At 45.7% G+C, this 12051-nt stretch overlaps 1 protein-coding gene across 1 annotated transcript; it reads right to left on the bottom strand.

Annotated features, from left to right (window-relative positions):
- Nucleotides 1-5935: 5935 nt before the first annotated feature.
- Nucleotides 5936-6891, bottom strand: LOC127216813 (olfactory receptor 10H2-like). Its single transcript, XM_051177678.1, has one exon. It carries the CDS (start codon nt 6884-6886, stop codon nt 5936-5938), a length of 951 nt encoding a protein of 316 aa, XP_051033635.1. The 5' UTR covers nt 6887-6891.
- Nucleotides 6892-12051: the final 5160 nt, after the last annotated feature.

Below are 12051 nucleotides of genomic sequence, written 5' to 3' on the forward strand. Positions count from 1 at the left end.
GAGACCAAGCATCCAAAGCATGAAAGAGCCTGTAGGAGACATTTCAGGTTCAAACTGTAGCAGAGGAAAAACAAAGGGTCATATTAGGCAAGATGTTCAAAGACTCAGGTGGAGGACAGAAAAATTAGCTTCACTGAGAACACCTGTGGATGTTTCCGGTAAGGTGATCAAAAAAAAAAAAAAAAAAAACCACCTCCCACCCCCACTGGTATCTACCATTTTGAGATAGCATGGAGTTGACCTCAGATGTAATCTTCTATCCCAATGGTCCCCCCTTTCTACCCCATAAAACGGCAAGGACCCTGCATATCTTGGGCAGTCCCTAATCTATCAGAAATACTGGTGTCCTTCAGTTATTCTGATTAAAGAACGGATGATGGGGGATGTCCTTCCATATATATGTTTCTCTTATTGGTTGATGAATAAAACACTGTTTGGCCAATAGAAGCAGGAAGATAGGTGGGACTATGAGATGAGAAGAATTATGGGAAAGGTAGGTAGGGAGAGATAGCAAAGGAGATGCTATGTATCCCTGGAAGGAGTAACAGGTCCAGATCCTTCTCCAGTAAGGGAAGACCAGGTGGAAATACATAGATTAATAGAAATGAGTTAATATTTAAGACAGAGGTAGCCAGTAAAAAGCCCTAGCCATTGGCCAAAAGTAAAATAATATATGTCTCTGTGTGCTTATTTGGGGCTGAAGTGGTGGCGGGACTCCAGCTACAAACAGTTATGCTTCTGCAGATGCTATCTGCCTTTAGGTTTCATGTCACCTCCATCAGTCCCCATCTAACACTACGTAGAAAGAAGGACTTTGGCCTGAGCCCCTCCGGGATGCCCCAAGATACTGAAGGTCACCCCTCATAGTTGTTTCAACTAGAGGCAAGAAAGATAGGGTACATGTCCTCCCCAGCTTGTCAGTCAATTGTTAATGACTGTTTCCAAGGGGAATGCGAGCTTCCAGGAACTCCTGACCTTCGGGAGCCAAGTCACATGTATTCCAGTAGGCCAAAGAGACCATGGTAGATGTTGATGGCCGCAGCCACTTCTCAGTATTGTAAACACATTGAAAAGTCACCAAAAAAGTTTCAAATGAAATGTTTTACTTCCATTTTCTTTCTAAAGGAAGATATGGATATAAAGTCTCCTTTCTAAAAAAGCTCATGAAATGAAGCCTGGTGTTGCAGTTCAGGGAAGGTCTTGAAACCTTAGGAGGAGGGGACTGGCTGGAGAAAGTAGGTTATGTCACAGAGGGAGAATGGGTTGGGAAGTTGGAGGAGTGGAAATGTCTTTTTATCTTATCCCAGGTCTCTTTCCTCTCTTTTCTCTCTAAAACCTAACACAGGGATAGAGAAAGGTAGATAGATAGATAGATAGATAGATAGATAGATAGATAGATAGATGATAGACAAAGGTAGATAGACAAACTGACAGACACATAGATACATAGATGATAGATACATAGGTATGTAGATACATACTTACATAGATGGTATGTATATACATCTATATACATGTAGATATATACTTACATAGATGATAGTTGTCTTTGAGCTGTACTAAGGTCATTAACAGACACAGTAAGGTTCCAGAGAGGTTTTAGTCCCATCAGATGAAACAGGGCATCTGTTCTCAGAGGTTTCTGAGGGAGGAGACAAACCGTTCAGTGTGAGAGAGCAGACTTAATAGGTAGTCCATACTAAGTGCCTTCTGTCAACCTGCTTGTGCCTACTGTGTGCCATCACGGAAACAAAGGTCAAGTGTGGGTGTGCTCATGTGCTTCTTCATGAGTGTTTGTGTGTGTGTGCACCCAAGGGTGTGCATGTGTGTATGTGTATATGTGTGTGTCTTTTTTAGGTGGGGAGGTGAGACATGGTTTCTTTCTTTCTTTTATAATTTTTTGAACTTAAATTTGAAAAAAGCTTGTTTTATATGTCGATCCCAGTTCCCTCACCCACCCTTCCTCCCCTGTTCCCCCACAACCCCCATCCCATCTCCTTTCTGCTCCCCAGGGAGGGTGAGGCCTTCCATGGGGAATCTTCAAAGTCTGTCATATTATTTGGAGCAGGACCCAGGGCTTCCCCCATGTGTCTAGACTGAGGGAGTATCCCTCTATGTGGAATGGGCTCCCAAAGACCATTCATATACTAGGGGTATACTGATCCACTACCAGAGGCCCCATAGACTGCCCAGTCCTCCTAACTAACACCCATGTTCAGAGGGTCTGGGTAGTTCCTATGCTGGTTTCCCAGCTACCAGACTGGGGTCCATGAGCTCCCCCTTGTTCAGGCCAGTTGTTGTTGTGGGTTTCTCCAGCCTGATCTTGACCCCCTTTGCTCATCACTTCTCCCTCTCTGCAACTGGATTCTAGGAGTTCAGCTCAGTGTTTAGATGTGGGTGTCTGCTTCTGCTTCCATCAGCTACTGGATGAAAGCTCTAGGATGGAATGTAACGAAATCATTGATCTCATTATTGGAGAAGGGCATTTAAGGTAGCCCTTCCACTATTATTTAGATTGTTAGTTGGGGTCATCTTTGTAGATCTCTGAACTTTTCCATAGTGCCAGATTTCTCTTCAAACGTTAATGGCTCCCTCTATTATGGTATCTCTTTTCTTGCTCTCCTCTATTCTTTCCCTGACTCAATCTTCCTGCTCCCTCATGTCCTCCTCTCCCCTCCTCTTCTCCCCTTCTCTTTCTTCTAACTCCTTCTCCCCTCCCACCCCCATGCTCCTAATTTGCTCCAGAGATTTTTGTCCCTTTCTCCTTCTCTGGGGAACCATGTATGCTTGAAACAGGGTGTAGCTTTGAAGCCTGTCCTGGACCTAGCTCTGTTAGATCAGGCTGGTCTCAAACTCACAGATATCAGCCTGCCTCTGCCTCCCTAGTGGTGGGATTAAAGGCATTCATCACCATCTCCTGAGTGTGAGTGTGTGTGTGTTAATGTATAGTTTTGACTGGCCTGGAACTCCCTATGTAGACCAGACCTTAAACTCACAGAGACTTCTCTGCCTCTGCCTGCTAGGATTAAAGGCATGAGCCATTAAGGCATTATTTTAAAAAGTTTTAAATAAAGAAAATAAAAAGAAATAGAAGTGGTCTCTTGATACTGTTCAAAGGGTAGTTAATGCACTGCTTTGCTCTCAGCCAGCTGAAAGAGCCCTGAGTTCACATGCTGGTACCCTGGTTCCCCCTCCAACACACACACACACACACACACACACACACACACACACACACACACACACACACACTTCCAAGATTTAAGAGAAATTCTGCTTTGTCCACAAAGGGCAAAGTGCTAACTGTGTCCTGGCAGAACAACTTAAAAGGAGGAGAGATTGATTTTTGATTGGCTACAAAGTTTTCAATTCATAGTCCTTGGCTCTTTGGATTCTGAGCCTGGAGTGAGGGGAGAAAACCATGTTAGGTGGGGACTCTTACCTCCTGTTAGGTGGGGAGATATTAGAAGGGGAAGATATTGGGAGTGTGATAAAAAGAGGAGGAAGGAGGGAGAGGGAGAGAGACAGACTACACACATCTACACTCTCAACCATCTCTGTCAGTGCTGTTACAGAGAACTGACAGGCTACCTGCTGTGCCCCACTGTGCACCTGCCCCCACCTGAAACCTGGAGCAACTGAAGCCCCTGACTTTGCTGGCTAAATGTGGAGGTGGTGCAGACACTTTGGAAATAGTCTAGGAGTTCCTAAACCATTAGCACAGCATGGGACACAATCCCACTTCTAGACATACATACAAGAAAAAGGAAAACATCTGAGAAAAAAATGAAAACTTGCACATAGCTGTACACAGCAAAAAGTTTAGAAATGCTGAAATGCTTGTCCCTAGTTGATAGATGAATAAAATGTATTATAACAGTGCAACAGAATATGGCAGCCGGAGAACCAACATGGGGGAATCTCGATAGTATGCTGGAGAAACAAGCAGGTTGAAGACTGTGGCTCCTCCTATGGCCTCACATGTGTGAAATGCCTGAGGAATTTATAGAGAGACTGGGTTCTTGGTATGTACAACTGGAGGGTAAGGGGGGTTGGAAAGAATAGAGAGTGGAGAAAAATGGGGATTTGGAGAGATGGATCCGTCAGTGAAGTAATTATTGTACAAGCACCCATGTGAAAAGCTGGGTGCAGTGGTGCTCTATTGCAACCCCAGTGCTGTGGGTGGGTGTAACATGAATAATAAAAACCCAGAGACAGATATTGATCTTCAAGCTGAGGATCAGAGAAGCAAAGCAACCAGCCACTAGCTCTTACCTCTATTTTAGACCGAGATGGGTGATCCTGTCTCCCTAGATCTTCCGAGTACAATGCTGTCTCTACAAAACCTCAGACTGAATGCTCTCCACCAAATCTCAGATTGCAGCCTTCACAGTTCCTGTCTCCTCCCATCGTATACTCCTTTCTCTGCCCAGGCATATCACTCTTGTCTCCACCTCCCTAGTGCTGGGATTAAAGGTGTGTGATCCCAAGTGCTGAGATCACCTTTGTGTGAGCAGCTTCTCTTTCAGAATGGATCAATTTCATGTAGCTCAGGGTGGCCTTGAACTAACAGAGATCTGTCTGCCTCTGTCTCCCAAATCCTGAGACTAAAGTTGAGTACCACCACTGTCTGGCCTCTATGGCTATGGCTAACTTTGCATTTTTAAGCAATATATAACTGCATATGGACAGAGATGTGTGAACTGCAGGAGTTTGCCGGCACACAGCCTGGCTGATCTGATGATCTCCAGGCACCACCAGAAAGCCACTTCCATCTCTAAATAAGATGTGGTGACCAAAAAAAAATGTCTGAGAAAGTAATAATATGTCGACTAAGCCTGATGACCTCCTGAGTTTGATCCCTGAGCCCAAAGGCAGGAGGAGAGAGTAGACTCTGGTAACTTGTCCCTTGACTTTCACATGGACACACGCAAAAACATTTAATATTGAATTTTAAGTTAAAATTTTTGTTTAAGCCAGGCATGGTGACACAAGCCTTTAATTCTAGCACTTGGGAGGCAGAGGTGGACAGATCTCTATGAGTTTGAGGCCAGCCTGGTTTACATAGCGAGTTCCAGGGCAGCTAGAAGTACATATCAGAAAGATCTTATCTCAAGAACAATAATAGCAAATTTTTCTTTGTTATTGTTTAAAATAAGGTGAAGTCAGATTGACGTAGATACTCAGTTTTGTTTTGTTTGAGTTTAGGCTTTTTGTGGGGTGGGAGAAGGTGTTCAAGAAAGGGTTTATCTGTGTAACAGCTCTGGCTGTCCTGGACTCACTCTGTATACCCAGCTGGCCTCAAACTCACAGACATCATCTGCGTCTGGATCCTGAATACTGGGGGTAAAGGCATGTACTTCCATGTGGGACTATATACCTTTTTAACCATTGGCTCTCACAGGTAGTCATACATATGCATGTACATCCCCACACACAAAACAAATGAACATACACATAAAAAAGAACTGAGAAACAATTGTTAACAATATAATTGTCTTTCTTTTAAAAATATTTCCTTTTTATTTTTATTTATCCTTACATGTATGCATGTGTGCCTATATGAGTGTGTGTGCATGCCAGTGTCTGAGGTCAGAAGAGTCTGGAATACCAGGTTCTTGTGGGCCATTTGATAGTGGGAATGTAACTTGGGTACTCTGGAAGGGTAGCAAGTACTCTTAGCCATTGGGCTATCTCTCCATCCTGATTTTCTTTTTAAGTGATGAACATTTTCCTAAAATTAATTGCTGATTTTCTAGTTCCAAACATATTAAAGCTGTTAAAATGTGCACTGTGATGGGTAGACTACACAGTATCTGAATATATCCCAACGAACATCTTACATCCCAGTAAACACTTAATGAGAAGTTCTATACATTCACTGGGGATTTATGAAGTGATGTTCTGTGTCTGCCAATCATTCCATACTGACCACTCAGGTGTTTGAGGGACAGACTTTTGTGAGGAAGGCCTTCTTCATGGCATTCTTTAGCTCCTTGTTCCTGAGACTGAAGATGATGGGGCTGAGGAAGGGGGTGAGGACCGTGTAGGTGGTGGCCATGAGAGTATCACCTTCCTCAAAGTGCGGGCCCTTGGGCTTGAGGTAGATGACAGAGGCAAAGCCATAGTGCACAATCACCACTGTGAGGTGGGATGCACAGGTGGAAAAAGCCTTGTGCCGACCCTCAGCTGATGGAATCTTCAAGATGGCAGCCACGATGAAGGCATAGGAGAGGAGGATAAGCAGAAAGCATCCCAGGAGAGCTGTGATGCACACCAGACCTACACCCAGGGCCACAGCTGGCACATCACTTCCACAGGCCAGCTTCAACATAGGGGGCACATGACATAAAAAATGTTGGATCTGATTGGGTCCACAGAAAGGGAGGTGGAAAATGGAGGTTGTCACTACCAGCCCAACAGCTGAGCCCCCAGCCCAGGACCCAGCCACCCAGAAGGCACATCCCCGGGGGCTCATAAGCACATTGTAGTGTAGTGGGTGACAGATTGCCACATAGCGGTCATAGCCCATGATGGTGAGCAGCAAGGAGTGGGTGAAGCCAAACATGAAGGAGAAGAACATCTGGTTGGCACAAGCCAGGAAGGTGATGGAGTGATGGGTAGAGAGCAGATCAGCCAGCATGCGTGGGATGAAAGACAAGGTATAGAGGATTTCAGAGATGGAGAGAGCACACAGGAAGAGGTACATGGGTGTGTGGAGACTTCGTTCACTCCAGATGGTGGCCATGATGAGTAGATTGCCCAGAAGTGTGAAGAGGTACATTAGTAGGATCACCACAAAGAAGACAGGCATGAGCTGCTCTGGGAAGTTGGAGAAGCCAATGAAGATGAATTCAGACACTGAAGTGTAGTTTGGTCCTAGCATCTTGGTTGCACCTGATAGAGTAGGAATTAAACCAGATGATTATAAGCATGTTGTCCCTGAGCACTGTCTGGGCAGGCTTCCTGGAGAATGTAATATATCTGTTCAAGTGATCAGTTAAAAGGATGGGTTGCTGCATGTACATGTCTATACTCTCAGAACCTGGGAGGTAGAGGCAGTAAGTTCAAGGGTAGCCTAGGCTATATAGCAAGGCCCTGTAAAATAAAATAAATAATACTTGAGGTTTAAATAACATCATACATCTTAAGTGATCAGTGCAGATCCTTGCACACTGAGAATTTAATAAACAATTAATATGGATGATTATTATTGTTCTATTGTTACTGGTATTACTATTATCAGTCCCACACCTCTCCACCCCCCCCCCCGTGTTTTTTTTTTTTTTTTTTGCCTTCACACATATCAGGCTCTCCAATCTTCTCCCTATTATCACACATTCAACTCCTTCAAGGACTAAGGGCCAGCTCCTTCTGAAGGGGAGGTAACCCCTTCTCTGAGACCTGGAAAGGGCTTACAGGCTCTGCTTAACTGCACCATGACATTAGCTGTGTGACAGGTCTGTCTGCTCCCATCTCTGAGATGCATGGCAGTGAGCAATAGTCTGTGTGCAGCCCTGTTGTGGGCTGTGTAACTGAGGTGATGAGCACTAGGGAATGAGCTGTGGTGTGTTGTGAGACTCATGAGCTGTCCCTGGGGACAGCAGCACCATGGAACTGGACCCTGATACTAGCTGAGCCTCTGGCTTCTGGCCAGTACCATTCCCTCATTGTTTGGGACTTCTGTTTCGTCATGTCCTGGGGACAGAGTCACATGTAGACCTGGAATTTGGCATCTAGCCCTAGCAAACTTGGAACTCCTGATTGCTCTCATAGATGTCCACCAGCACCCTGACAGCCAAGCTAGTCTTTGCCTCTCCTCCCTCTCCCTGATCCCTACCAGAATCCTTCCATCACCAACCTGCTTGGTGCAGAACAGAAGGGTGCTAGCAGCTGTGGTTCTCGCTTCGCTGTCCCTGAGGGACAGCAGGTCGCATCTGCCCCAGTTCCCAGGGGGCAGGGCTCTCCTCTCTGTGTCCTAACAGGATCCTTGCTGTCCACTGTGGTGCTTCCCCTGCTGGTTCTCCATGTTGCAGACAGTCCTGATGCAAAAAGCAGTTATTTTAAATTGCAAAATGAAGCAGGTGGTGAACGGGTTAAAAAAGGGACCCATCTGAGGGAAAAGATCTTTACCAACTCCACATCTGACAGAGGCCTGATCTCCAAAATGTACAAAGAACTCATGAATCTAGACATCAAAAGACCAAATAATCCAGTTAAAAATGGGGTACAGATCTAAACAGAGAACTCTCAACAGAGGAGTTTCAAATGGCCAAAAGACACATAAGGAAATGCTCAACATCCTTAAGTCATCAGAGAAATGCAAATCAAAGCAATACTGACATTCCACCTTATATACCTGTCAGAATGGCCAAGATTAAAAAAAAAAAAAAAAAAAAAAAAAAAAACTCTGATGGCAGCTTATGCTGGAGAGGATGTGAAGTAAGGGGAACACTCCTCCATTGCCAGTAGGAATGCAAAGTTGTACAGCCACTTTGGAAATCAGTATGTCAGTTTCTCAGAAAATTGGGAATCAATCTACCTCAAGACCCAGCAATAACATTCTTGGGCACATACCCAGAGGATGTACACTCATACCACAAGGACATCTGTTCGGCTATGTTCATAGCAACATTATTTATAATAGGTAGAACCTGGAAATGACCTATTGAAGAATGGATAAGGAAAATTTCAATGACATCTTGAAACTTACAGACAAGTGAACTGAACTAGAAAAGGCCATCCTGAGTCGGTAACCCAGACACAGAAAGACAAATATAGTAAGTACTCATTCTTAAGTGGATATTAGACATAAAGCAAAGGACAACCAGCCTATAGTCCACAACCCCAGAGGATCTAGGTAACAAAGAGGCCCCTAAGAGAGACATACATGGATGATCTGCCTAGGAAGGGGAAAAGACTAGATCTCCTGAGTGAATTGGGAGCATGGGGGCGCGGTGGGGTGGGGGAGAGGGAAGGGTGAAAGGGGAGAGGGGAGGCAGAAAAGGGAGTGGGGAAAAATGTATAGCTCAATTAAAAAAAAAAAAAAGGTGGTGCATCTGAACAATGTAGTTCAAATACAGTACAGGTCTCGCAGCAATGTGAGGAGCCTAGAAAACGAGGCATGGAGTGAAAGAAGCCAGACAGGGAGGAGCAATAGTGTGTGCTGTATTTGTTTGGGATGTTCTCACCAGGTAAGTCCAGAGGGAGAGAAGGCAGCTCAGTGTCAGGAAATGGGTAAAGCAGAATGGGAGTGACTGCTGGTGGACTTCAGAGTGCCAGAAGTTAATTTCTTAAGATTTCTGTTGTTTTATGGCTCTCTTTGTTTTGAATATGACATTTTCTTTTGTATTAGTAAAAAGGTCTTGGAACTAATAACTGCTCTAGTTTTATATCATTGTGAGTGCTGATTAAAATGCTTGCTTACTTCATTCTACAGTAAGAGAATGACTTATAGAACACAGAATCAGGAGAATAGGATACGTGGCCCAACATGGTCAAGCTGATGTTAAGTGGGCGCGCAGAACAGAGGCCGCGTGAGTCCTGGCTCTGTCCCTAGGAAATGTCCTTCACAGGCAGGCAGTCCACAGAGGTAGGAAGCAGGCGGTCCACAGAGGGACAGGAAGGGGAAGTGACTTGCTGGTACCTCAGGGGTGATGAAAAGGTTTTGACAAAGTGAGTACAGTATATACCTTGGGGCTGTTGTATTTGGAAAGGTGAGCTGTACATCCTCTGGCTTTTACCTCACCTTTTAAAAACGCAAAGTGAGAATCTGGAATTATACTGGCTTATACTTGAAATCATACTGGGCATGGGAGGGTGGAGGTAGGGGGACAGGGAGTTCAAGCCCTTTCTGAACTACATAGTGAGAGTCTGGAGAGGTGGTGGGCGGCAGATGGAAAGAGAACGGGGGAGGGGGTAGACAGAGATAGAGAAAAGAGGGCAGCCCCTGGATTCAGCCTTGGTGGGTGGTCGCAGTGGGAGGACTGTCCAGAAGCACTTTTCAGATTTGTGCAGCCTTGGCAGCAGGGCACCCTCTCCCCACCTCACACCTGCACCCACTTCCCACAAAATGGAGACTGTGAACTCAGTGCACGCACAGGACTTGCATGAATACATGAGCTACTTTCAAACACGAGCTCTTACACAAACAGCAAGATCTTGCCCGCCGAGACACACACACCCACACAGTGCCAGGCCCCCTACACACTTGGCCCTGCACATAAGCACACACACTCTGGGCGCAACACAGCTAAAACTCTCTAGCGCAGCTGTCACGTTACCACCCGTAAAGGGAAGCCCAAGGTTGTCCAGGGCGCAGGATCCTGGAATGAGGAGCCACACCTGTAGGTGGATCTCCTTTCTATTGTGTGCAAAGTTCACTCCCAACAGTCTCCTTGCCTCTGCCCGCACCCCTCTTGCTTCAGCTCTTGCCAGAAGGCGGCCTGGAAGTCACTCACTGACCCCTGCTGATGCCAGCAGGGGCAGCTACGTGGCAGAGGAGATGCTGGTACACTCTAACTCACATTCTAGTTTCCGTAAGGGGGTGGGCAAGTTGAAGGCTGAGCCCTATCTTTATCCTTGCACTCTCCAGAAATTCCTCACAAAACTCTCTGGAGATCCCGGAGCAGGATGCTCTCTGGGCCTCGCTTGGTACTCTAGAGGCGACCTTAGGCCTCTGGAGCCTTCTTGGTGCCAGCACAGCTGCACAAGCAGCCCTGCATCCACCTCTAAAGGTCCTTGGTGCCCAGGTCAGACCCACAGAGATGACAAGTTACCTTGGGGGATGGAATGAGGATGCTGGTGGGTGGCCTGGACCACAGAAGAAACAGAAAAAGGAGAGGCTTGGGAAAGGAAGCTGCTTTCCCTGCAGGGAGTAACCCTACACCCATTCACATGCAAGAGGCCCAATTACACTCAGTGGGTTATTTTAAAACATTTAAAGACTTGAAAGTAGGAGGGGGAGATGTGTTATTTGGAAGGAAGAGTTCTGAGTTGGAATGGGACAGTAGAAAGGAATGTGGATAAAGACTACATTTCAAAAATTGTTTTAAAAGAAAATACAGTTCCTAAACTGAGGCCTAGTTCATAGTATTAAGTTCTAAATAAATGTTAATTGGTGATTTAATGCTGCCTGTGAGAGAGAGGGACAGGGAAGGAAAGAGGTGGGAAATGAGAGAGAATACAGCAGGTGCTTTGGGCCAGTCCTGAGGCCCTGAGTCTGGACCCTAGGATCCACAAGCTGGCAGGGGATTGCCGATTTAGCCAAGTTGTCCTCTGACATCCACAGATGTGTCATGGTACCTACCTATGTGTGTACACACACACACACACACACACACACACACACACACACACACACACACACCAAAAGTGTAATTTAAAAATTAGAAGAAATAATTTAAAAGACTAGTTCCTTCCTATCCTTCCCCACCAACACTGGGCTCCTTGACTTCCTCCTGAAGGAAATAGTGGCTGGTTATGACCTCACAGCCACAGGTGGACAGAGAAGCTGGACAGGAAGTTGCGCAATGACACCTGTGGGCTGTTTTAGGATTCCAGACACTTCTGATAAGAAGTTCTGTGTACCTCTCTGAGAAGTATCTACCACTTTGAGACTGCAGGGAAAGTAACCTACAGATGGGATCTTTTATCCCCAAAGCCCCCTTTTCTGCTCTATAAAACCTCAACCCCCTATGCTACGTGCTGACAGTCTCTACTCCCTGGAAACTGTGGTCCTTCAGTGGCTCTGATTAAAGAACAGTTCCGCTCCTGGAGAAGTCTGTTTCCTCTATTCACCTCTATCAGTCCCATCTACCAATGTGCACATGCTACACACATCCTCCAAATGGCTTTCTCTAGACATGGATGGTTCCAGGTCTGGAGTCAGGCGTGGGTCTCCTTGTTCTAAAGTCTAGGGTTCTGCTCTAGATGGTCAAGGAAAGGAGTCAGAGTTGGCCCACACCTGACCCTGTCAGAAGCAGAGGGGTGGAGGAAGAACACAATTTCAGTAGATCTCTGTGAGTTCAAGGGGCTACAGGACAGTCAGGG

Source organism: Phodopus roborovskii, unplaced genomic scaffold (genome assembly GCF_943737965.1).
Source record: "Phodopus roborovskii unplaced genomic scaffold, PHOROB, whole genome shotgun sequence".
NCBI lineage: Eukaryota > Metazoa > Chordata > Mammalia > Rodentia > Cricetidae > Phodopus > Phodopus roborovskii.

What these genes read in the sequence shown, in the direction of transcription:
- LOC127216813 (XM_051177678.1), bottom strand. Translation starts at nt 6,886, where the DNA reads ATGCTAGGACCAAACTACACTTCAGTGTCTGAATTCATCTTCATTGGC.